The sequence below is a fragment of the Aythya marila genome, assembly GCF_965140915.1.
Source record: "Aythya marila genome assembly, chromosome: 5".
Taxonomy (NCBI): domain Eukaryota; kingdom Metazoa; phylum Chordata; class Aves; order Anseriformes; family Anatidae; genus Aythya; species Aythya marila.
The window spans coordinates 5481979-5508737 of NC_139046.1; the positions used below are offsets into that span (position 1 = coordinate 5481979).

At 51.3% G+C, this 26759-nt stretch overlaps 1 protein-coding gene across 1 annotated transcript in view; it reads left to right on the forward strand.

Moving 5' to 3' along the window:
- The window catches only part of DAAM1 (dishevelled associated activator of morphogenesis 1), an 82878-nt gene that overhangs the window by 34187 nt on the left and 21932 nt on the right, over positions 1-26759 (forward strand). The window contains exons 4-12 of the mRNA XM_082762155.1: positions 12777-12866; positions 21470-21541; positions 22296-22390; positions 24052-24385; positions 24889-24999; positions 25112-25215; positions 25739-25805; positions 26201-26318; positions 26429-26567. Coding sequence (XP_082618281.1) covers positions 12777-12866; positions 21470-21541; positions 22296-22390; positions 24052-24385; positions 24889-24999; positions 25112-25215; positions 25739-25805; positions 26201-26318; positions 26429-26567 — 1130 coding nt within the window. The remainder of the gene's footprint in view (positions 1-12776; positions 12867-21469; positions 21542-22295; positions 22391-24051; positions 24386-24888; positions 25000-25111; positions 25216-25738; positions 25806-26200; positions 26319-26428; positions 26568-26759) is intronic.

The window sequence follows — 26759 nt, forward strand, 5'->3', positions numbered from 1 at the left end:
TGGCATATCCCAGTGGGGATGAGGCATCCCTGCACCACAGCACGTGTTCTTGCAGCAAAATACTGGTGGGGATGATTTTCAAAGCGTCTCTCCCAAATTCAGCAGATGCTTTTTGCACGGGATGCACTGCGGGGCACCGCTGCACGTGCAGTGAGGTGGGAGCAGAGCAGCACTGGTGGGGACCAGCTGGACCCGGGCGTGCTGTGGTGTTTCCCTCGCTCCGTGCTGCCAAGGTTTTGCTTTTTTTCCCAGCTGTGGGTGAGAAGAAGGCTGGGAGGCAGCTGCTGCTCCAGGATTGGGGTCAGCAGGAGCTGTGCTGGCCCCCCAGGGACCTGAAGCCATTTCGGGAGGGCATGCAGCACGTCCTTGCCACGTTCCTGTGCAAGCAGCTGAAAATCCCGGGTTTCCCCCCCAAAAAATCAAATTTTTGCCTGCGTCAGTGCCGAAGGGGAAGGAGAGAGAGGCTGAGATGATCCCTGTGGGGGTAAGAGGCCAGATTTCCCCAAATGGCATTCTGGGGAGAGAAGATGCAAACCCCCTCCCCATTACAACCGGCTCCTTCTTGCTCTCCGTAACCTGTTGGTGCCGGGTATTAAATTTCAGCATTAGCTAAATGGTTTGGAAAGTGTCCCACTGTTTCTGTATAAACCCACTGTGTAACGTTTGGAAGAGAGACAGAGAAAGCACTCAGAGGCACTGGGCTGAGCTTTCTGCCTGCGGATGGAGCCCGTGCCGGTGGCCCCAGCGCTGCCGGCCCTGTTCATGCTCGAGCAACTGGGACAGGGCGGCTTGTGCCCACTCTGCGGGACTGGGGCTGCCTCAAAAGGGCTCGGTGGGCTCGGTCACTGGGGTGAGGGAAGTCAAAAAGGGCTGGAGGGGACCTGGAGGCTTTGCCAGCTCGGGTTGGGCCTTGGCCAACTCTTCCCTTGTGGCTTCATTGCGACTTTTCTGCACCACTTGTTCCCTTCAGCCCGGGCTCGGAGAGCTGTGTGGGGAGGATTTCGGTCCTGGGTTTGGTCACCCGTGGGGACAGTCCTCCCACAAAGACCACTAACTCAGCAAGGTCCCTGCTCTGCATACCCCAGGCTGATGTGAACATCGAAGGGCAAACTCTTTGTTTTTTGAGCCATTCTGCAAAAACTCCTTGGAGCTCTGGGCATTTCTAAGTTTGCCTGCTCATCTGCATCTGAAATTATCCTCATGGAGAGAAATCCTGATTGCCCTGGGATTGCCCTGGTGACAGAGGATGAGGGCTTGTGCTGCCCAAGGAGCTTGGGACAGCACTCGTGTCCCCAAAGTTAGCTAGAAGCTCGATTTGCTTTCCTACCATGTGTTTATGTCCTGCCCTGTATTCTATGGACACTTTGGATTTTAGCTGCTTGACTTTCAGCTTCTGCATATAGTTTAGTTTTTATCCTGTGGCCCTGCAAGTGCTTCTCTGAGAGGAGCAACTGGGAAACGTGCCCCATTTGCAGCCCGGGCAGTGGGGATGGTGTGCCCCATCCCAGCCAGCAACGGGAGCAGGCGGTGGCTTTCCCCTGGCCCCCGAGTGCATGCAAATGCTGTTGCTGTGGTCAGTGAATGATCACTCTTTCCTCCCAGAGCAATCCTTTTCCCTTTCCCTTCCTTCCCCCCACCAGGGTTGAATGGGCTATCGCGGGGGTATTGTCGGGATGTCGCTCAAGCAGGCGCCGGCCCCGTTTGAAAGGTTTCCCTTTGTCCCCTGTCCTGCTGGGGCTCCGGCCAGGCTCAGCCACCCAGGGAGGAGCAGGTGCTGGCAGCGAGGCGCTGACAAAAGCAGAGAAATTCAGCTGGATTTACTGATTTGCAGCTGATTTTGCAGGGATGGGGCTTCACAGCTTTGCACGGCTCTTCCCGCATTGCCACCACCGCACCCCAGGTTCAGCAGCTCTTGCAGGGCTCGTGCAGCAGCGTGGTACTGGCACATCCCTGGCAGCATCCGCTGGATTTAGGCCATTTCTACACCTCCAGCAGCCAGCAGTCCTCCATCAGGGTGCCGTGCCATGGCACACGGTGGCATAGGCACATCCTCGGAGTGACACCAACACCAGCCCTGGGACGCGGCGCTGGGGCTGCCCGTCCCCTGCTCCGGCAAGGGGAAACGTCTGCGGCCCGACGAGCTGCCTTCGAACACAGGGAACAAAGCTGTGCCATCTGCCACAGCTTCTTTCAAGAGGCTCCTGTGTATCCAGGCTAACAATACAGCATTTCTTCAAAGGCTGAAATCTTGCTTGCATGCTCAGAGAAAGCGCTTGCAAAGCTCCGCATAATGGTGCCATATGGTGGATCTCGCCATAACAATCCTCCCTATTTTCTGCCAGCAACTAGACTTTCCACCAGATGGGTAAATGACTGATGTCCTTTATATCTGCTTAACACTCCTTGTCACTCCGAGGCTTTTAATGAAGCGCTGTGTGTGGTGCTGTGCCCCGGCCCTGCGGGGCGTGCGCTTCACGGCTGGGTGGAGGAGCGGAGGGGCTGAACGGCTCGGGCAGGGAAGGTCAGCAAGAGCCTGGGCAGTCCCCAGGAGGGCCCAAGACCCCTCGGGTGTGTTTGGAGGGCACAAGAGGTTGGAAGAATGGGACACCTTTGGACACGTGCTTTTCATACTCTCGTTGGATGAGGCAGCTTGCTTGTAACCAGTCTCCCTGTTGAGTTACCCGTTGCTGTGTCCACCTTCCTGCCCCATAACCTGGCTCTCTTCCCAGTAGGGCAGGTTGTAGTGGTGTCATCGTTCTGGCAGTGCTCTGGTGGCTCCTTAGACCAGGGCTTTCCTCACCCCAGGAGCACAAGGTGCCACCTCTCCCAGGTCTTGCACCTCTCTCCTTCCCTACATCTCTGCCAGTGGAGGGAAGGGCTCAGAGGCGATGCTGCTTTGGCTGTCCCTCAAGACTTTTCCTCCCAAATAACTGAGCTTTTAGGAAATTCCAGTGACTGGTCCCCATTGGGCTTTCAGACTTTTCACCTCCATCATTATCTTTAGCAATACAGAAGAAATTTGTGCAGTCTCCACCTTGCCCCACATCCCACACATGATGTGCAGCAGCCTATTTTCAGTCAAAACCTACAAAACCAGAGCAGGTATCCTTCCCCAGGTCCCTCCTTCCAATTTCTAGCAATTAGAAGGTTTTGGAGACTTGTGCAGTTGACACCAGGAGGCAGGTGGCTGTGCAGTGTCCCCAGCCCCCTGTGACACGTCAGCTGGCTGATGTTGCAGGGTGTTTGTGACTGCCTTCAAAGGGATCTGCTGGAGGGGAGATACCCACATGTGCTCTCTACATGCTGTGATTTATGCCTTCCCCTCCCACAACGTGAAAGTTTTGGAAAGTTTTTGGGCGGCTGGGGAACAAAAGAAAAGATGCTGCTAGTTTAGAATATTTGTTACAGCGTTTGTATTTTGCTGTACTTTTGGCAACTGATGCGTTTCATCAGAGGCCACAGAGCTGGTCTTTGGGTGCGGGCTGTTTGTTAGGAGGCAGCATCTCAGTCTCAGAGATTAACTCCATGTTGCCTTTGAAATGCTTGAAGTGGGGAATTTGTCTGTGGCTGACGATGTAGGGCATTTGGCTGAGATGCTCCAGGTGCAGTTTTATTGCTTCTTTGACTGGAACAGGTGTATGTTCTTTTTGTCTGAACCTGGGCTCTTGTACGGCTTGACAAACAGCGCCTGTTCGAGCCTGTAAGTACAAATCAAACAGAAATAGCCGTGGAGGTAAAACACTTTCACAAGTGAGCTGCCTTCCCTTCTAGCCTTTGCAGACTGTGCTTTTTCAAAACCGCCTTTTCCTTATTTTTTATTTTCATTTTTGGTAACGTCTACTCCTGCCTGAAGTTCTTTTGAAAGCATCAGGAACCAGATGCATGCTCTCACCCCTTGTCCCATAAAGAAGGCCCTTCAGGAGCAGTGGGAGAAGATCAGGCCAGGCCTGGCCCATCTCCTCTGGCACTGCCCGGCCACCTGAGCTTGGCGTGGTGCCACAAGTGTTTGGGGTGAGCAGTGGGTGCCAGGAACAGCCCAGCCACCCCCATGGGTGCTGAGCTGCCACAGGGTTAAGGGGTGCTGTGATCAGCCTGAGCACTTGTGGTGTGGTGGTAGCGGTGCCCAGGAGGGAATTCATCACTAGGTTTTACTTAGGAACTTCAGTAATGTGCTTTTCCCCCGGTTTCTAATCGAGTAAGGAGAATGCATGAGGTTTTTGGCCTCGCAAAACAACACGGCTTTTAAGGAACAGCTGAGGGATCAGCAGCAAAGCAGGGCTCCGCATTTCACGCTTGCAGGTCAGCTGTCCTGTTTTGCTGCCTGGTCTTTTTGCACTGTTAGGGACTTTGGGATTTTGAGAACCACTGAGCAGTGCTGAAGCCATCTTCCACTGTATCCCCACAGCAAACCCAGAAGAGATAGGACTGCAACAGCCCTTGTGTCCTGGACAACATTTTCCCTTCCTGCAGAGCCCACCCAGAGCTGGCCACAGCACCGGCCACCTAACCCTAACCTCCTAACCCTACCCCAATTCCTTCACCCAGAAGCTCCCTCCAGCACATGAATCCCCTGTTAGGAGGAAAACCAAGCAATTTGGTCATCCCTTCAAAGAAAACCAAGCAATTCGGTCATCCCTTCAGTCAGGAAGGAGCAGGCTGGGCCACCGGGGCCTCCCCAGGCCGCCTGCTGTCCCCTCAGCCGCCCTGTTTGCTCTCAGCGCCTCATGGCGTTACGCCTTCATGTGTTATCCCTCGAACCTGTGTTTTGGCAGGTGAGCGTCTGCTACAGACGTCGCACGGCAAGCAAATAGGGATTTTCTGCCCACGCATGTCCTACAGACTTGAATAAAATAATTCACCGAGGAGCGCTGTGTTTCAGCCGAAGCGTTCATGTAATTGCAAGATCTGTTACAGCTACAACCAGCGTGGGGGCTCGCCTGGCCCTAAAGGCCGCACTGTTCCCGAGCAGTAACTTTATGAAGGAGCCGTGTTACAGCACATTGTGAGCCCCAGCTAAAGGCAGAGAGCAAATAAGAAAACCCTTTGTCTCGATGAGAAGCACGGCTAAAGTGGAAAAATATATGGTCTACCTGCTAAGTGCTTTCCACTTTGCACTTCATAAAAGTGGAGGCCACATCACTGGGAGAGGCCTGGATAGCTCATTTGGTAACGCTTCAGTGGCATTAATTGGGGCATTTTGGGTTTTGGTTTGAGCTAGCTCCAAGCATTCCTGGTAGGAGTCACCCCAGAGGTGCCAGCCTGGTGGCACCTGCCACATTCTGCTTGTCCCAATTGTGTTGTTGCTGAATGGTGTTGCAGGAATTACAGGCAGGTTTGAACTCCACGTGGATTTTGCTTCATTGCTAACCTCCGTGGGAAGCATTCCCACTGGAAAGAGCCTGTTCCTGCCCCATATCTGCTTGCAGATGGGTAGAAAAGCTGTCCGTGCCGATGCAGTATCTGCCAAAAGCAGGGTCTGTGCCTTCCTTGGTGCAGAGCCATGGCCAAGGTCAGGTTGTGCCTCCGAGGCTTTGAGCAGCCCCGTGTTGCCTGCAGGGTCCTGCCTGTGTGCCTGGCAGCCCTGAATCCCGTCTACTCTAGCACATGAACCAGTACCTCTATTCGAGGGGATTAGCTTCGCTGAAAACTCCTAAAACTGAGTGGTTTTATCAGCTGCTTTTCTGTTTGGTTTCTTGCAAACAAAGCTTTGCAGGGAGGATGAATAGCACATCACCAATATGAAGCGGAGGGACAACGTTACTTTCCTATGAAAAGCATCCCAGGCTTGGCTTGTTAGGTTGTATGCTAAAGCTCATCTGCACACCCCCAGAGGAGCTCTGAGGGACAGTGGTGGGAGCCCAGATAACTCCCAGGTCTGTGACAGGGGCCACCAGCCCATCACGGGTTTATTTGCACAGGCTCAGAGGAGCAAAGGGGCTCAGTGGCAGGCAGGAACTCATATATCCCAGTGCCAGCAACTGGGGAGACTGGGATCTAGGGCAGCTGCTGAGTGTCTGAACCTGGCTGCTGGGGGCAGATCTACCTCATACATATGTATATACATGTGTGTATGTGCACATAGATATATATATCCAAGCAATAGGTAACCAAGGCCCTTTTCAATGCCCTTCCTAGTGCTGAGGAAACCCTGGAGTGGTTTATCCCCAGACCAACCATGCACAGCACTCGTAGGTAAGCATCCGTTTCGGGCAGGGGACATCTGAAGTGACACTTGGCCCATTGGCTTGACTCCTGACTTCAGTAGCTCTCACAGATTTCAACAATGGAGGTGATATCTAAAAATTGATTGAAAAGGGAGCTGCTGCTTTGCGTCCATAAATAGGTGGGAAATGTACATCTGAAAACCTCCTGTTATTTATATGCCAACACCAGGCTTTATTACAGTATCAGGTGCACTCACCGAAGGGCAGTCATGCTCAGCTGAGGCTGACTTCAATTTAATCCATCGTAGTGATCACAGTAACAAATAATGGGCCAATACATCTTATTTTGTTGTTTTCACGGCTTCTGTCCAATTGTGTGGAAAAAGCGCTCTGGCAATCCACCTGCAGGGCTTTAGATCTGAGAGTGCTCGCCTGTCTGGGTAAAACTGCTTAGATCAACACAGTCCTCGCTTGTAGAGTGCTTTGTGCAATAATTCAAGATGTAGAAGTGTTTAATTAAAATGGGAGAAAGGTTTTCCAGATGATGTCAGTGAAAAGGTCGTAGGAGGCTGAGCTCGATAAATAACAAATTATGTATGTGTGCAGTTATACATCACAACAACAACAAAAATAAAAAGGTTGAGAGATCTAAGTAGGTATTTCTCTTTTAAAACACATTAGCATTGGAATATGAACACCCTTAAAATCTAAACTTAGTTTAGATAATTAAAATAACAAATGAAATGAAGTAGCATTAAAGCAGTACGTGCTGTCTGCCTCAGGTAGGTGTTTGAACTGATGGGAGTGTGAGCCAGCCGCAGCTGGAGCTTATTGAGGAGCTAAATCAGATATCGACGGCCATAATCTTCCCTGCTGGAGAAGAAAGGAATACATATTTTATTTACGTCTGCCCAATGTGTTTAGGTCAATAACTGAAAGCTGCAAAGCAGGATGGATTGCAGCCTGTCCTTTCTAATAAAAAAGAAATAAAAATTAAATGAGGGAGGAGGCCGACTGGCTGCAAGGGCTTTGAAGACGTTATTCCTTGTTGCTGCTGCTCATTGCCTTGCTGTAGGCAATTTCCTTTCTTCAAAAAATTCATTAAATGATAAAGGCAAAATTAATACGAATCTTCTAACCGTTATGCTTATTCATTACTAAATACAAATAGCTGGGTTTTGGTCGCGGGCTGTAGTTCCTGCTGCAGGCTGGCACGAATAAATTGAAAATGTACAGCGATGACACTGGCTGGGGTCAGCTTGTCGGGAGGGTTGCTTTTATGTTCTCAGGGCACTGCGGATGGAAAGATGTATGCTAGAGAGGAGGTGTTCTTATTCGGAATACTAAAAAGGAAATAGCTCCCTGTTTTAAATAAACAGCTGAGCTAAATCTGCCTGGCTTGAGAATTGTAGCTGTCTAAATATCGTTAGCGGTGCTGCTGGGTGCATTACCTTCAGGCTGCCTTTGAAGGTGGTTACGTGTTTGCATGCAGTCACGCCGTAGTGGCCACCGATGAGTAGGTCTGTTCCTTGAAGAAAACAGCTTAAAAAGAAAATACTGAGATAAATAGGATGGATTATCTGGCCGAGGCTTTCTGCACGCCAGTATAAATCACAGCCAGGACCGCCAGCATGAGTGCAGCAGCCTCCCTGCGAGGCGGCGCGTTCGCTCAGCGGAAGAAGATTAGATGAGGGACGGGAGGAAAAATGCTGATTGCTGTTTCCCTTGACACTGCAACATTCTTGGATAAATCACATTGATGAACTTGGAGAAGAATGCCTGGAAGAGAGTGAAAAGGAGATTATGACCCCTGAGAAAGGAAGCTGATGCAGACTTCAACAGGCGCTTTATTTATTTTTAATTCTCGTGCTGTACCAGTTAGTGCCAAATGTTGCCAGAAAGTTCCCACTTGTTTCTTTCTTTCTCCGTCTTTATTTATTTATTTATTGTTTTTGTTTTAGTTTTGGGTGGTTGGTTTTTGAGCAGTCATGGATCTCCCTGTATTTGCTTGAGGATGCAGGAGAGCTTGGCTGCGTGCTGTAGTCCCACTGGTGTCCTTGCAGCCTCACACAGGAGCTTCCAAACCCTGTACATCTATCCCTCAGGAGTTAATTCACTTCCTTTCTGTTATGTTGTTAATTTATTGTGATGTCTTTCTGTATGTGCATATATACATATGTATGTGCACATGCAGATATGTATATATGAACCCAAAATAAGCCAGCAGCCTTTGCATGATTTTTTATTTCAATTATGACAATGAACAACACCCTTTCTCCCCTGCCTCCTCTAAGTATTGCAGCTGTACAAGCCAGAAAGTACATCAGGCTAATAAATTTTTCATCCTTTTTCCTACCACCTCTGAAATATTATGGGAGTGCCAACTCTTGCCTAGTGAACTGTCCCTTATTTGATCTCTGCACTTCACTATTGGCAGAGGTTTTTGGACCAGGGAATCTGTGGGGAAAACCCTGCGTCAATCGCACTGGGGTGGGCAGTGTTTGGGCTGGCTCAGCTGTGGGAGCTCATCCTGGGGCTTGTTTCTGAAGTCAGAGATTTGCAGCACCCCACCTGCTTGTCCTCTCTGATGCAGCACCCAGCGTCGTGTCCCATCTCTCCCACCCCGTGGAGTAGGGAAATAACAAAGGGGAGAAACTCAGACTTCAGGCTCCAGCTCTGCAATTTCACGCCTGGGCTGTCCTGCCTAACTTTAGAGTTCAAACTGCCCTTTACAAACCCCTGTGCTCCAGCCTGACCCTTTCCTAAAGCTGTTTCACCCTGCTGCTCTCCCCTCTGACCCCGTGCTATGGAGCCAGCAGCCCCAGCCAGCTCCTCGCTTCCTGCCACTTCCCCAGTGAAAGTCCGGTGGCTCCCAGCCACAGAGGATGCTCATTACAATTTCCACCGTGGCACGAGTGTCTGCCGCAGCCTGGGGCTGGACTTTGATGCCCTCTCTGCTCGGAGGATCAATCACTTGGTTCAGCCGCAGCGCCTCCCTTTTCTCTTTGATCTGGGTTTGCATTTACGAGGTGGTCAGAGACGGCACTGACTGCAAACCAGAGAGGCTGCAGGGTCTCCCCCCTTGGAGATACTCAAAAACCACCTGGACGTGGTCCTGGGCAGCAGCTCTTTCTGGCCCTGCCTGAGCAAGGCGTTGGAGTGGATGACCACCACCTCAGCCAGCCTGAAACCTCACAGCTCTCTTTACAGTGAGCTCAGGCTCAAGGCTTTCCTCCAGCTTTCCAGGTTTCTCTGAGCCTTCTCTGACTTGCACACAAGACACCGTGCCTGCTCGATGCTGTCACTGCTGGAACGGGCTGGGATTTGACTTCTTTTCTTGGCAAGCTCCCACTAGGGAGACATCCAAGGGAGCACCTGCTTGGAGGAGCTGCCTGGTGGTCTTCTTCCTGCGCCACTCAGCAGGACTCTTTTTTGGGGTTTGCTCAGCAGCCCTGGTCCTTTCATCCTCACGTGCATCCCTGTTCCTTGGGCTCCTCGTGCTGGCTCGGGGATGCCAGGACCATGGGCACCTCTCTCCTGAGCACCGCTTTACATCCTCCAGGGTAAAGGTGGGATGAAAACTTCAATTCAGCCTGTGGGATCCTGCTCGCAGCTTGCTGGGCTAAACCACCAGTATCTCAGGTAGCTTTAGGAGAGCAGCATGGAATTGCCTCCACTAGATGCTTGTTGTTCATGTTCATTTGTTGTTGCCCTTGGCTTGAGCAGGGAGCCATGAGCTGTCAGCAAAGCAAGCGGCACGGATGTATTTTACCTCCCAGAAACAGCACATAAACTCAGTCAAATCTCCCCTATGAGTTTTTTTTTTTTTAAATCATATTCAAATGAAGATTTAATGTGGAAACAAGTTTCCTGATCTAAAGGTTAAGAGTTTAACTGTACGGGATAAATATTTAAGAGCAGCGTATCTCTTTCCAGTAAAAACACCCTGGGCAGAGACTTCCTTTTAGTGGCAAAACGAGGCTGTTATTTTACGTGCCTTTGACCTGATTCCAAAAGAATATTTAAAACAGCAAAGTTGGCAGCTCTGGACGCGGGAGATGGCCAGGTGCAAAGGGGCAGAGCTGTGAAGGCGAAGCTGGATTGAGGGGTGAGGGAGGTGGGTACATGGTGGGTAGGGATGGACACCGACCTCGGGGTTGTCTTCTTCGACAGCCACCAGCTTCGTGTGCTGTAGCAGGAGTGCCTGGCTTGCAAATGGCCTATAAAATTAACTGCCAGTTGGAATCACCTAATTATTGAGTTCATGATTTTTAATTGAAGGTGCATATGGGTTTGAGGTCGTGCACGGCTTCTCTGCCGTGTTACGACTCTGCGGTGCGATTGCAAAAAGACTTAGACCAGCATTGGTCCGGTTGTCTGTGAACGACTGGAAAATGGTTGGTTTTCCTATCCTCTGCTGATCTTTTGGAGTCTGAAGGACAGTTTCTGAGCAGCCTGCTCGGGGCCGGGGCGTACTGAGATACTCACCCACGAGCACACGTGGTGCTTCAAGCCCTACAAGGCTGGAGGTGAGTGCAGGAATTCCCATGCATGTCGTAACAGCAAAGAGCCGATTTTTCACGGTTCAGTCGCTGTTACAGCTCAGAATGACAGTGGTTAGTCACTGTTTGATTAGGAGGATCCTTGTATTCACCGGTTGCCACGTCTTATTTATTTAAACACCTCTCCCAAGCATCCTGCAAGATATCATTAGGTAGGTGTTTCTGAGTGATGAAGGGCTGTGATGACTGAACATGTCAGAGCTGGGGCACAGTGAAACAAGCTGTGTGAGGCTTAGCAGGATTTCTGCACCTTTTTTGGATTTGTTTGCACGCTGTCATACACCAGCACCCAACGCGTTCTTCCACTGTATTCTTTCTTACTCCTGCTGAGGCTTCAGCTCGGTTTATATTTTTTCTTGGTTAATAAATCTTCGTGTTTGTACAAGTCTTATTTTTAGGGTTTGGGTATTTTACAAGTTTCAATAAATGTTTTTCTAAGAACCTCGGCACAGATGTGCCTCCAAGGTTCGGGTGGCAGGGAAGCTGCCTGGGGTGACCCTCACCGCGGAGGTGGGTATCCGGCACGGATCCCTCATCCCCTCTCACGTGCCCAAATGCCCTTTTCCAAAGTTTGAAGAGGCCGAATCGCAGCTGGGTATTTCCCATGTAAGGTCACCTCGCAAGCCTGCTTCCAGAGCTCCACGAGCATCGGCCGTGCTCGGCAGGATGCCTGCTTGCACATCAGTTTGAAAGGTCAGTCAACATGGGGAGGGGAAAGCCAAGGAAGAAGTGAAGCTCCTCCACATGTACATAACCAAAAAAGCTCCTTTTTTGTAAGGAGTAATTTCATCGGGAAGTGAAGTCACTACCTGCAGTGGATATATAGGTGAGGTCCTCTCCGAGATGCCGAGGGCTTTGTCGCGGTGCGCTGTGTTGGTTTGGGCTACGAGGTAGCTGAAGGCTCCCTTCCATGGATGCTGGATGCAACATGAGTTTTAATTAGATCAGCTGAATTTCTCCATGGCCTGTGGGCTTGCTCACACAGGGACCGTGTCTCCCCATGAGCATCTTGTTCAGCCTTCGCCAAGAGGGGCTTTTACCTTTGGTTGGGGTACCAGGGGCTACCAGCACGCAGACCTTTGTGTGAACATAATTGCTCTAATTCATAAGCACTATTATTCAGGCAGGAAAAAATTAATGAGTCTCCATGTGGTTTCTTTTTTCCTTTTTTTTTTTTAGTTGCTAGAATTAAGTGTGTAATTTTTAATGGGGAGCCTCTCAATTAAGTCCACTGACTGGGATTTGGCTGGAGGCCACGGCAGAGCTCTCCTGTGACCGTCTGCAGCATCTCCAGCACTCCCCGCACTGCACCAGCACCCCTCCAGCAAAAGGCTTGTCATCGACAGGGGTGGTTTATAGAGACATCCATGGCTGGAGGATCAATGTTGGCTTTAGAAACGAGTCTCACAGCCCTGCCTGAATGCTTTATTTAGTTCCTTCCCTGTTAAAAGCTTTGACCTACATCTAGCACCAGGAAGCAGCAAGGCTTTGATAATACTCGGGCATCCCAGCGGAGGACACGCTGCTGACAGAGACCTCGACGGATGTGTCCTTTAAAATGAAATCAAATAAACCCGTGAAGGCCTCAATCAGTAGACGGCTTTACCTCCGCCGAGCAGTATCTTTATGAACTGTAGATATTAGGAGCTTTTAAAAATTATTAGCAAACAAACCAAAAGCCAAAAAAAAAAAGCCCTCGAGCCCAGCAAGCTTGGGCAAGCCTCCTGGAGCTTCAGATGTAGTGTATGGGGCGCTCGGCGTCGCGAGGGTCCTTTCTGAAAGGCTTGCTGCCTTAACAAGTAATTTAGGTGACGTCTGGGAGGGGTGAGGCAGAGGTTTGCAGCCCCGTCCTCCCGGCAGCCGGCTGTTGCCTGAGAGTCATGGAGAGGTCAGCAATTGCAAGATGATAATTAGCATCATTGACCCGGCAAATCGATAGGTGCAGGGCGATGAGCTGGGACATCAGTTCCCTGGGGGGTTGTGTCTGGGTGATCTCTGGGCTGTGCACTCACATTGCTTCTTTTGTGCTCTTTTTTTTTCCCCTTTCCAGGATGAACTTGACCTCACGGACAAGCACAGAGAAGCTATGTTTGCGCTGCCAGCGGAGAAGAAGTGGCAGATCTACTGCAGCAAGAAAAAAGTAAGAGACATGTCTGCTTGCCAGCGGGGCTGAGCGCTTTTCTTACCTGTATCAGGAGGGAGGAGATGTGAAAGGAGAAGCAGCTCTCTCTGGGTTTGCAAAGTGGTATTTGGGGCATCACAGAAATGCATCTGTTCCCTTGGCTGGTCCTGGGGTTGTGGTGGTGGCCAGCAAGGTCGTTAGATCCATGTCTCCAAAATGCAGAGCCCTTCCTCACAAGCCCTCCTGGCTGTGCTCTGGATCCCTGTGAGGCACTCAGTTTGCCTTCAATTTCCCCAATTTCCCAAACTGGGAACGGGCTGTCCCCTGCAAGCTCTGTGTTCACTCAAGGCCTGGGCTTTCTGTACCCCAGCAGCTTTTTTCCCAGTAAACCAAAGATTTTTGCTCTGTATCTTTGCAAAGAAATGCATGCCCTGGGGGTTGGAAGAACCACTTCCAACCCATCTGACTGTATTGGGATTCATTTCCTTCCTCATGTTGCCCAAAGCAGAGAGGTCCTGCAGGTCTTATGGCAATGGGGAGAAATGGGGCAAAAATACTAAATTTTGGAAGCCGAATTTAGTATCAAAGCACACCCAGGGCAAAGCAGTGCCAGGAGTTCAGCTTCGCAGCAGCATCTCTGTCAATGGGGGGAAATGCCAGCCATTCCCAGAGCTGCTGCTGCTGCATCCCGTACGCTTCCCACCTTGCTGCAGAAGTTGGCTCTGAATTGCTCCCGGTGTCCTGGCCCCACTCAGATGGCACTCAGATTGCTGCTATTAATGCCTGTTTTCCCCTGCTCTAGCAATGGCGCCAGATTTTCCAGCCTCATTTCAGGCCAAGAGCAGGCTTACCTTGCTCATGTAGGATTAAGTTTTAAGCCTCTCATAAATGCCCCCGAAATCCATGTATTATTGTTGTACAGAGGCCTGGCGTGTCCGAGATTTAGACTGGAGGGGCGAAGAGATGTTAACAAATTACAGGCACTGCTCTTCATCCAGGAGAACACGGGCAGAAGCTGCTCGCTTGTCGCTGCCTCTAGGATAAGCGTGGCCGTACTCCAGTGTGTCTAAATAAGCGGAGACAATGGGAAATTAAATCAAGCAGAGCCATGTAATTGTTACTGTGTGGGGAGATGACGTGCTATCTAATCTCCCAGGGTAGGGTTTAGATGGGGCTGATATTCCCCCTTTCCCATTCCAGCACCTATTTGTGCTCACACAGGCACTGCAAGGCTTTTTAAAATGGGGAAAGTCATCGCTCCCTGGTGGATTTGAAGGAAGGAGCTGCAGAAGTGCCCCGTGTCGTCCTCCAAAGTCCTTGCATCTCGCGCTCCTGCAAGCCCAGCTCCTGGCTGCTGCTCTGCTGTTCATGGTCCTCGGCCACGAAACCATCTGGGCAAGCCGCAGGGCTCGTGCAGATGTGCCGGGTGGCTGGTTGGCAGGAGAGACGAATGCTTTTGTCCTGCTTTTTAATTAAAAATGAGCAAAACCCTACCAGCAGCGGCTCAGCAGGTGGGGAGCGTGGGGAGCCAGGTGCTTGGTAGAACGATTCCCTGTGTGGGGCAAGCTCCAGGCAGTCGTGCTCCCACGTGATGGACGTGGAGAGAGGACGACAGGAACATTTGTGACTGTCGTAGCAGCTTAGGGAAATCCTACCTGTCTACCTCTTTGTTTTTCCAAGGACAAACCACGTGCGGGGCAGCCTGCAACATCTGGCACCGAGGGGCTGGACTAATTGCGGAGCAGGAGATAAGGCTGGGCTCCTGCCTCGCTGCCTCGGCTGCTGCCTCAGCAGCTGTGCTGTAGGAAATTCGGGATACGCCAAACTATTTTGGCCTGTCCGTGGTTAATAGCAAGTCAGTTTTTGAACTACATGAGAACTTGTAAGCCCTCGTTTCGGCCGGTGGGTCCTGGGGGAGCCGGCGAAGGCTGACATCAGTCGTAGGCAGTTGTGTGAGTTGCAAAGGGTCCAGAATTTTCCTCTGAGCAGATTTTGCTCTTTCCTCTGCTGCCAATCTTGGCTCCCATTCGAAGGAAGCTGTTAAGAGTTGAAAGACCTCAGTCAGACTTTGAGTCAGAAAGTCCCAGGTTGGGGCAATCTTCATTTTTAGCTTTTTCTTTTTCCAGTTTCCCTGCTGATTGCAGCGCTCCCAGCTGCAGCTGCTCCAAAATATCTGATGTTGTGGCTACAGTCCATGATGCCAACACTTTTTCTCCATGTTCATCCTACAAAACCTTTGTCCCCATCCTCCTAAAGAGAGGGGGAGAGTTATCCTTAGGGCAGCCTGCTTGTCCCCTTTTTAATCATCTGTTGTGGAAGGAGTTTCCTTGGCACATCTCGGAGCAGAGGCGATGCTGCAGGAGGTCCTGGCGTGCCCTGGCCCGGGGAGACAGATGCCCTGTGCCCAGCACCACCAGCATCAGCAGCCTTACTGAGGTCTGCTCCACAGGGCACATCCCAATTCTTACCCATTTTTCTGCATTCTCCTGGGAGGCAAAATTTGCTAAGAGCTGGCCAGAACGAGACATTGCTGTGCTGGGTTGTCCTGGCAAGGAGCACAGCCCTGGCCCTGCTTGGAGCTGAGGGCTGCCCTAGATAAATTGCCCGAGGTCCTGTCCTTGGGGGCAGAGAGAAAAAGCACCTTGAGATGGAGGCTGGGCACTCAGGAGGCAGCGACCCGGGCAGGTCTCCTCCTTTAAATCCAGCAGCCGTGCTGCACTCAGACCTGGAGGGGGATTTAAAGCCTGTTGGAAAAACCTTCTTTGAGGTTGTCAGCCTCCTGTTTGACTGAAATCAAGCAAGAAGATGCAAAAGTGGAGGGGCATTAGCAGCAGGGTAAGATCTGCTTTTAGAAGTGGTATTTCTGGAGGATGACTCGCTCCGTGCCTCATCCTGAAGCATTTTATTCCCTGCTGCTCCTGCCCTCCGGGAGAGGATATTGCTCGGAAGCGCAGGGAGGAAGCCGGAGGGTTTCCAGGTTTGGCGTGGCTTTGGCTGCGGGTTTGAAGTGGTTTGGAAACGAAGGGGACTCGGGATGGCCTTTCTTAAACAGAGATGAAGCTCTAAAAGGAGATAATAAATAACACCTAGCGCTTATGCTGCAGCACCCCTTCAATGCAGGAGGGTTGGCTCCTGCCAGCCCCAGCATGTAACCGTGCTGTTGGGGCAGCTCACAGGGTGATTTTGAAAATAAAAATAGATCCGGGGGTATTCAGGCAGAAAGTCATCATAAATAACTGCGGGGAAGGGATTGATAGCTAAAATCAGGTAAAATACATACGGGGTCTGGCTCTGCCCCCCTTCCTTTCGATGAAAAGCTCTCTGCTCACGTGGAACATCTGTAAAACCCAGCAGAGGTTGTGCAGGGATGACGAATGACCCGCGGAGATGACAAACGATGCCACATTCTTTAAGCCCGTGCTGAAAACCCCTTAGCTGGGCGCGTAGCTCTCTCCTGCAGGAAGCTGGCAAGCCCCCGTGGCAAGCCAAAGTCAGCGTCACATCGAGAATTTTCTCAGGTGTCAGAGGCAGCATCGGGGACCCTCTGCGTTGGGACGAGGCAGCACCGGTGTGCTTGCAGGAAGAAAGGGGAAAACGCATGATAAATAGGGAAGTGAGTGATGACTCTCCAATGATACTGTTTTTTCCCAGCCAGATGGCCTCTTTCCTGTCTGACTGTGCCTTCCACCCGTCCCTCCGGAGAGCTCCGCTTTCCAGCTCGCCCCTCCACGTGCATCTTTGTCCCGCGGCGGGGCTTGCGTTGATATCCATTTCCTTCGTTTAAACCCATTTTTTTTCTCCCTTTATTCATGTTTTTCTGCAGCAACGGAGCTAAGCAGAATCTGACAGAGGTGGCCCACCAGGGGAAGGGGTATAAATAGCCTGGCGTTTCGCCCCGCTCAGCCACCTGGGTTGCAGGAGCAGCGTTTCCCAGCCCCGCTGCAGCCCGCAGCGTGGCCGCGGCAGGTTGAAACATCATTTCGGGTGTAAGGCTGGCTGACACTTCTCCCCTTCCCACCAAACAGCGGAGAAACCAGGCTGTCTACATGGCTGGGGGTAGTTCTCAATAGGAAATGTTTATAGTTTTTATCTTTAAAGGTAATTCCCTTTTTAGTTCCAATCACAACACACTTTTGTTCAGGCGAGGTTTTTCACCGTCTCCAGCCAAAAACTGCATCTGTTAGCAATCTTTTTGGATTTTAAAGTGAAGCTTTTTAAACAATGAGCCATCTGACTATGAAAGGCATCTGGTCATGCTATATTTGCTTATTGTTAGCATAATTTTTAAACCCTGGGAAAAACGTACAAGGGCATGTGTGCGTTCGCAGAGGAGAAGGAAGAGGAAGCGTTACGGGAAAACAGCACGGCCTGTGCTGCAGCGGGGTGGTTCGGACCCGAGATAGCAGCTTTGATAGAACCGTATTAAATGACAGCCCTTCCCAGCAGCCGCAGGGCTAGCAGGGTTGCTCCACGAGCATTTGGCAGAGCACGGGGAAGCGGCGTTAGCTGCATTATTTAGTTTTTGGTGCGTGGATGCTGCTGCCGGCGCACACCTGGCGAGGGCTCATCCGTGTCGGTGGGGCTGCGCTGGGTTGAAACTGCAAACCTGGCAGCTTAAAGCCATCCCAAACCCACCCGTGCTGCTGCCTGCTTCTTTTTCGACCTTGCAAACAGCACCCGTGTTTCTCGCCCTGGCAGGGCTGCTCCTCACACAGCGCCCTCGGCTAGCCTTGGGGATGCTGAAGCTGGGTGGGCTGCAGTGGCCCTGAGCTTCACCTTGCTCTGCTTGTACAGAACAGAAAGACGGGTGCAAAATAAAAACATCATCAGGGAGTTGCTTGAAAATGGATGCACTTGTTCCTATTTTTGCAGCAGGAGCAAGGTTTCTAGAAGGACTGAGCCCCAGCAGCTGTATTCCCAAGCAGATCTCCACAGGGGATGGAGGCTGCCCGCTTATCCCAGAATCGTGATGGTCTGGCCCTGACCCTTTTGGAAGAGTTTCTTAACCCTTTTGTTATGGCTGTCCTGGTGAGAAGTCCTCCTGGAGCACGCCAGCTCAGCAAGCTCAGCTCCCAAGAAGGAGGTGACCACCGGAGCTGTCTCCCCGGGGTTGGCACGGAGCTGGCTGGCACGAACCAGCTCTTGTTTTCTGGCTTGGGTTCACCTAAAAAAATTAATCCAGCATGTTGGGTTCTGATCATCCCCTTGTTTTGGTGCTTCTTAAGAAGACAGAAAGGGAAGGGAATGTGTGTGGAGGTTTCCCAAGCCTTGGGCTTGCCCAGTGTTTCCTCAGCTGGTAGGCTGGCAGTGATGGTTTATAATGCAGAGCGGTGTTTGGCAGCCTGCAGAACTGAACTTTTTTCTTTTTTTCTTCCCCCTCCGAAGGCCATTGGGCTCACAGGTGGCTGCTTTTAGCCGTGCCATGCACAGAGCTGCCCTGAAGGTCGTTCAGACCTGTACATTAGGAAGGGAAACACACCGGCCACACTTGTCCCTGCCAGCTGCTGCCTTCCTTCCCCTGTGGCTTCCTACCTGCTCACATCACTTTTCCCTTCCTGAGCTTCCCAATGAGAGAGGGAGCAGAGGGCTTTAGTGCTGAGAAGAATTTAGGAAACCTTTGTGTCCCCACTTCCCGCAGGGCAGGATATGGTGGGCCCTCCTGGCGAGCTGAAGCTGGCGCATCCCTCACTGAGGTCAGGCTGCAAAATGCACACCCCAAAAAGCCCAGCCCGGGCGCTGGGAAGACTTCTGTGAATTCACCCCGTCAAAGCTCGGTGCCCGCAGAGCTTCCTCCTTCATCCTGGCTCCGAGCAAAGCTGCGTGAGTCACTTCCCTCCGGGCTCCTCGCTTTGTCAGGAGGCTCCTTTATTGCCACCGCCTGCGCTCGGAGACACTTATCAGTGTGCTGTAGACCATTAGCCGCAATAATTACCACTGAGCAGTGTCCTGCAGCGAGCTGAAGGAAGCCCCTGCCCTGATCTTTGGCTGCTTTATTGTGCTTTCCCCTTCTGCATGGGAAGCTGCCTTCCGACGAGCCGGCCCGGCTGCTCCTGTGAATTAATGAGGTTCTGCCGCGCTTAATTGAGAGCGCTCCTTAAATTGGGGGTTTCAGGGAGGAAATGCAAGAGCCCGAGGGAGCCGAGCAAAGGGAAATATTTATAATGCAGCAGGTTAATTATAAATGAGCAGTTTAGCCAATTTTGTTGTTCAGCCTCCCTCCCCGCCCCCCGGGGACCTTGGTGTTTTTCGCTCCGCCGCTTCCTTTCAGCCCCAACCCTGCAGCAGGTCCGGGGCCGTGCTGGTCACCCCGTGGTGCTGTGCCCTGGTGGGGACCCCGTGCCCTTCCCCAGGCTCAGTGCTGCTGCTGGGAGCACTGGTGGGAGCGGGGTGCTCCTTATGGGGGTGCTGGGGAGGACCTGAGAGATGTCTCCAGGGAGCTGGTCCCATCTGGGGCAGTGGTCAAGGCGCACGTGGGTGCTCCAGCTCCACCAGGCTCGGTCAAAGCCTGCTTGCCAGCCTCCAAAAGTCACTGGGAACGCTGGCAAGATGGAAAGCTTTACCCACAGGCTGTGCAGGATTGGTGCAGAGCCTTCCCACAGCAGGATGCCTTGGAGGCGGGGGCTGGCAGATGTGCCCGGGTCTGCAGCATCCCCGGCCCCTTTCCCTTTTTTTAAGTGCCTCGGGCACACAGCTGTGCTCTCTGTCATGTCCTGTGCACACAGACGGTGCTGGATCCACCACTGAGAGGGTGCTGGAGGCTGACCCAAAGCATCTGGCAGCAGCTCTGGGGACATTTTGTGGCCCTAGCCTGGTGCCTGCACTCCCATCTGCATGGGACAACAAAAACCCGGGCAGCTTTTGGTGAGGGAGAGCGGACACACAGCGGGTGCTGCTCTCCAAATCCCACGGGGGAAGCTGTAACCACAGGCAGCTGAGAACCGATGCAGAGGGCACCCTCCCTGCCATCCTCTACCCCCAGGGGCGGGCTCGGAGTTGGGAATGGTCCCGGGGAACGTCTCGTAGCCAGCAAAAACCGAGTGGCAGGGCACGGATATTAGCGGTCCTCCCAGCGGCACAGGGGCAGGCGCTGGGACCTCCTGCAGGTTTATTAGGTTTGGCACTGGCGTGGGTAGGACACGTTTTTGGGTTGTTTTTCTAACATCTCGGAAAAAAATTTCCTGCTGATTCCCATTCAGGTTTAAAAAAAAAAAAAAGAAGAAATGTCGAGGGAAGGTGAATCAAGTGTTTCATTCAAAACTTGGGTTCTTGGCAGCAGAAGGAGGGGCGAGCAGCCCAGACTAATAAAGCAGAGGGCAGGGAGGTCTAAATACAGGCTTCTCACTCAGGAAAGTCCTTTCACTTGCCTTAAACTTGACCAGACGCATGGATAAGCAGCTTTTCTCAGCCCTTGGCACGTGGGGGGAGATGCCAGGCTGCCACCTGGGTGCTCCTGAACTCCTCTTGTCCCCATCCCAGTTCCACCCACGCTGAGGGCTTGCTGACCCTCTCTTTTCTCATCTTGGCAAGCTGACGCTTGGGAAGTTTGGATGCACAAACATTTCCCATGTATGCCTCTTGAAGCACAGTAAATATTTTGGACTCTGCTCCTTTGACTTGCAGAACTCGGCCATACTACGGCTAGTCTGCACGCACAGACGTGGGAGCAGAAGGGTGGCTTGTCCCTGGCCTTCGCAGGGAGCTGCGGTGTGGGACAACCCCTACAAACATCTCAGGTTCCTTCTAATAGCTTGGGAGGGGCTGCTTCTCCTGGTCCAGCTTGAAGTGGATTTATTATTTTATCCTTTTTCTTCTTTTGGTATAAATCTTGGGAAAATACAGCGGGGAATAAGGTTGGTCTTGAACTACTCCTTCAAAATACGGGTACTACCTGTGGACATGCACTGTTATTTTTTGGAGCTGTGCTCAGTGGACCACTGGTCATGTCCTACAAGAACATGGGAGAGCTTGAAAACGACTTGTGTGTCTCAGCAGACGCAGGACGTTGTAAATTGGGATGACCAAAGGAGGCTGTGCCTCAATCTTTGTCATAGATTTTGGGCTGGGGGGGGATGTCCTTCAGTGGGGGACATTTCCATGTTCATGTTCCCTCCTAACAACTAACGAACCCCTAGGGTCTCTTGGCTGTTGTGCCAAGAGACTCCCTTGGTGGTAAGTCACAGCCCTCCCCCAGGAGTGGAACCTTGTTCACATCACATTTGTTTACCCCTCATAGCTTGTAAAAACTCTTTTTTTTTCCCTCAAAGCACAGTCATCGAGGCCATACAGCCAAAACTTCAAGGGCACTGTAGACTCAATACAAGAGAAATTTGGGTGTAAAATTCCCAAACCGATGCACTGTCACTGGGGCAGAGCTTAGTCCCAGGCAGATGGTGTAACACCTTGCACATAAAATGTGCTAGCTCAGTAGATCAGGTAATGTTCCTGTACCTGGAGCTGTCAGTGGTGAGTTCAGAGTGTAGAAAATGTAGCTTATATTGATATAAATTAAGGTAAGAGCACGAGGCATCTTCACAGGTGGTTGGTTTTGAAGGGCAGGAGATGTTAATGTCATTTCTTCTAATCCACTCTCTTTGTTTCACTTTTTTTTCCCCTCTCTGCAGGACCAGGAAGAAAATAAAGGAGCCACCAGCTGGCCAGAGTTTTATATCGACCAGCTGAACTCCATGGCTGCTGTGAGTATTTCTGCAGTGCTTTGGCACTTGTGAAAACCGTAACTGGCAGGAGAGCAGTTGTGATATCGTGATGGTTTGTGATATGGTCAGTGTTGTGCTTGAGAGAGCCGAGTGTTGTAGCCACAGCGGTGTAATGTGGCACTTCTCAGCCTTTCCAGTTTGCAGACTCCCCCCCAGCACACTGATGGAAGTTATTTAAGCCAGGTGGAATGCAGGGAGAGGTTATTTTGTCCACTGGACCGCTGGGTACAACCGGAGAAAGGAGATGTCCTCCAAGGAAAAAGGGACCTTTCATCCCCCCGCACACCAGGAAGCTGCCAGGCTAAAGGCACACAGCAATTTTGGGGCTGGTTTTGAAGGAACCTTCAATGAGAGCAGGATCCTTGCTACCACCCTGTTCCCAAAACACCCGCTGCACTGGGTGGTTGCTGTTGTGCCGGGTGAGACCAAAATAGAGCTGTTTTCTGTAGGAAATACAGTTCCTGTAGGGCAAGGCTGCACTGCCAGACCTGGCACCCACCCTGGTGACCCCAGGCGTGGGTGCAATATCCCATCCCTCCGGGCTGCAGGGCATCCCCACACCCCCCTACAAAGGACACATGGGATGTGTGGGTACTGGGGAAGGCTAAAAGACCCCTCAGTTCTGCCCTCGACCCCCAGTTAGTGTTGCTTTAGCTCTGTGTATTCTCCCTGCCCAAACCATCCTGGATGCAGGGAGATTTTGAGATTTTTGCCACTCTTTTTCCTTTTGCAGAGGAAATCGCTGATTGCTTTGGAAAAAGAAGACGAGGAGGAGAGGAACAAAACAATAGAAAGTTTGAAGACTGCACTGAGGACAAAACCAATGAGGCAATTCTCTTCCACTTCTTTGCTTTATTGCTCTGGTCATGGCTTTTGATTTCTGTTCTCTGGCAGAGGGAGTTTAGAAAAGAAATAGAAATGGGGCCCGCTGAGGATGAGGGGACTTGGGAGGCAGGGACCCTGAAATGACATTTGTTTTTTGGATCCCGTCTTGTCATTTTGTTCCTATTCTTCAGCCTTTTTAGTGGCTGGAACCATCAGCACCTTCACGTCTGTTCAGAGCAAGCAGACCACTTTTTTTCTCCCCCTCAAATTTGCTGTCATTCTAATTGGAACAGAATATAAAAATGCCTTCCAGAGTTTTTCCAAAAAATCCAAATTTTGTTGGTCAACCAAGCCCTTTGTTTCAAATTCAACTCTCCTTGCGCTTTCCGAAGGAATAAAATCATACGAATCTTCAGGCTTTAGTGGAATGCAGGAAAGAAAAAGTTGCTAGGAGGTTTTGATGGGGAGGATAAAGAAAGGGTGGGACTCTCTAAATGTCTTTAGTTTTTCCTAAGTTTCTCTGGAGTCTGCATGCACGCATCCAAAAAATCTTTTTGATGCCTTTGGTTGACTTTTTCGGATGGAAAAACATTTCATTAAGAAATGCATTGCCCAGTCTGGTTATGGAAGACACAGCTCTTGTTCGCAGATGCATTGCACTCTTCCATTTCTCGTTTGCAATGGTTCTGGCAATGGGATTTGGTCAGAAATTCCCAAGGTCGGGGTGAGCACCCGATTTCCTTGAAACCTCGACCTCTTGGGCGCTGGCTCCTGCTGTCCCCAGGGAGCGGGGGCGGTACCCAGCTTTGTTGTAGTTTGCAATTAAACTTTCCAAAGTGCTTAAAAGTGGCTTGTGAGTTCATCTCACTGGAAATCAGGGGGATGCAGCAGGTTTATATAGAAAACCTTACCTTCTGGACCTGCTTTTGTTTCCAGGGAAGTGAACGTCAAATTTCCTATTGACTTTGGCTGGAGTATGAGCGGGCTTTGAAGCAGAGAAATCAGTTTTCACTGTATGCAATTATCCCTTTTGTTGCACAAAAGCGCTGGTGGATCTAAATTAAACTCGTCCTAGTGCTGGGAGGTTCTCGGATCATTTGCTGTCCGAGCCCACTCCTTTTTCCAAAACAGAATACACCCAGCCAGGGTGGCATCGGGCAGGGAGCTCCTGAAATGCACGAGGGGTGTGCAGTGAAGGAGGGTGGGTTATGTCTGCATGCTCTGCTGAATCTGCAGCGGGCACTGCATGAATTTGCAGCCTGTGTTCAGTTTAGCAGCATTACATCAGTCATCATCAAAATCTGAAATCCCTGCTTAAAAAAAGTGTGAGATGTACAGTGGAGGAGGAGGATGCAGGTGGTGAGGCAGGAGCAGCAGGAGGCAGCAGGTCTGGCAGGTGGCAGGCTCAGCTGACATCGGGGTTTCTGTGGGTTGGCTGCAATGGGTGAAAAGACAACTCCAGGACCATGGAGCTTCTTCCCTTCCTGTGCAAAACTGGTCCCAAAAGACCAGTAGAAATCCTGCAGGCTTGCTGCTATGCAAAATCTATTGCAGGAAAAAATATATAAAAGCACTCAGGGTTAGCAAGAGCAGACAAGTCAGCCCTGTTTGTGGGTTAAGTGCTCCTTCAGCATTTGATTTTAAAACGCCCCTCCTTCTGGCAGGTTTGTAACCCGGTTCATCGACCTGGATGGCTTGTCGTGTATTCTGAACTTCCTCAAAAGTATGGACTATGAGACAGCAGAGTCTCGAATACATACCTCGCTCATCGGCTGTATAAAAGCACTAATGAACAACTCCCTGGGCCGGGCTCACGTCCTGGCCCATTCGGAGAGCATTAACGTAATCGCTCAGAGTCTGAGCACGGAGAATATTAAGACGAAGGTGGCAGTGCTGGAAATCATGGGCGCTGTGTGCCTGGTCCCCGGCGGCCACAAAAAGGTACTGGAGGCTATGCTGCACTACCAGAAATACGCCAGCGAACGGACTCGTTTTCAGGTGGGTGCTTCTCGTCTCACCCCTCGGCTCCCAAAATTCGGCTCTGGGTCTGGGCAGATCTCATCAGCCGCTGCTGGGAGTAGATCTGCTGCTTCCTCCTCCTGGGTATCCAAATGCCACATGTACATGATTTGTTCTGGCCATTTGTAATTTTGATACTCTAGGAATTACCCCAGAACAATGCCCTGTCTGAGGAGAGCCACAGCTGAGCAAAGAGTGGGAAAACTGTTATTTCAGGCAGCTCTCCCTGAAGAGTGCTTGCTGTTGTAGAGTTGTTGGGACTGCAGCTCTGCAAGGCTGCAGCATGTCTGGGTGGGCTGATTTTTGCAGACACGGGTGCTGGGATGGGCTGGGCTACCTCAGGCAGCACCTGTTGGTCTAGAAAGCATCACCAGTGAGTTGCTGCAGGACCTTTGGGAGCACTGGGAGAAGTTGTTCACACCTGTGTCCTCTGGAAGCTCGTGCAGCATCTGGGCTCTTAACTTACCTTGTGGGTTTGACAGACGCTGATCAATGACCTGGACAAGAGCACGGGGCGGTATCGGGATGAAGTGAGCCTCAAGACAGCGATCATGTCCTTCATCAACGCGGTCCTGAGCCAGGGAGCAGGCGTGGTGAGCACTGGGTCTTTTGGTCAGGGTGGTTTTTTGGTGGGTTGGGGGCTTGTCAGTAAGGTTTTTGAGGAAATGCACCTTGCTGTGTTGACCCAACAACTGTCCCTGGCAGGAAAGCCTGGATTTCAGACTGCACCTGAGATACGAATTTCTCATGCTTGGGATCCAGCCAGTCATTGACAAACTAAGAGAGCATGAAAACTCAACCCTAGACCGGTGAGTGGTGACCCGCAGCCTGCAGGTTGTTTTTCCCCTTTCCTTACACACATGCATTCGGGTTTTGGGACATGGGCTTTGGGGAAAGCCACGTGAGTCTAGACTATAGATCTGGCTCCTCTTGAGGAAGTGCTTTGGTGTCACCAAGGAGGGAGGGGAAGAACCCTGGCTCTGTGGCACTCCAGCATAGGGCTGAGCTGGGAAGGAGGTGCCATCCTGGTGGGCGCTGTCAGCCCTCCTCCTCCTCTCCTCTTCCAAAAGACTCCTTGGAAGGGCTGTAATTACTTTGCCCTCTGTGTTTTTGAATCGGTTTCTCGAGCTGGCGAGGATGAGGATGAACATGTGGAGCTCCAGGAGCTCTAGACTGAAGATCCTGTTGGTGTTTCAAGTTTCGCTTGTCTTTGGACCACTGCCTGCTAGTGGGCTGCTCTGGAAGCTGTTCCAAACTGGCTGCCTGCTTTGCATGGTCACATCCATATCTACTTTTAACAGCTGTTTTTTTTTTTCTTTTCCTTTCTTTCAGGCATTTAGATTTTTTCGAGATGCTTAGAAATGAAGACGAACTGGAATTTGCCAAAAGATTTGAGCTGGTGAGTGTGAACATTACTGCTTCAGAGCCTGCTTCTTGATGTCATGGTTCCTTTTAAAAGTGCCTACGTAGACCAGGACAAAGTGCATGCTTTTGGGTCAGATTTGGAGGTTGGAAATCTGTCTCCTGTTGCACTGCTCCTTTGCTTCATCCCTCTTCTCCTATGCCTGCTGGCCTTTTGCCCTTCATGGGGCACTTGGGACTATCTGCATGCCAGGAGGCTCATAGGGTTTGGTGGTGAGACTCAGGAAGCTCAGGACAGCTGCTTCCTAGGAGACTGGGGCCGTATTCTGACTGCCTATGGGTGCAGTAGCAGATGCTGTGACTTGGTGCTGCTGTCCCTCGCCATGGGACTGACCCAACTGGGGCCTGACCATGTTCTGCTCTGTTCCACAGGTTCACATAGACACCAAAAGCGCAACTCAGATGTTTGAGCTGACGAGGAAGAGGCTGACTCACACAGAGGCCTACCCGCACTTTATGTCCATCCTGCACCACTGTCTCCAAATGCCTTGTGAGTACAGGGGGAGGCAAGAAACTCACACCTCACAGCCCAAGTCCCCTGCCTGGGAGGCAACCACGTCCCTGCAGCTCCTCCCAGCCTCTTCCCTTCCTCCTGTCCAGATAAAAGAAGCGGTAACACCGTCCAGTACTGGCTGCTACTGGACAGGATCGTCCAGCAGATCGTCATTCAGAGTGACAAAGGGCAGGACCCCGACGCCACTCCCCTGGAAAACTTCAATATCAAAAACGTCGTCCGAATGTAAGTGCTCGTCCTCCTCTCTCGGGGCTCGCTGCCGTGACTGTGTCTGCTCAAGACGGAGGGCAGGCGAGGCAAGGTTTGGGAATCATCCCTGGCAGGCTCGGATCGTTTTGACCTACTCAACAAGACATGCTCAGTGAGCTATTCCCCTTGACTGTCACTGTTCCTTATTCATCACTCACTGCTCTCACA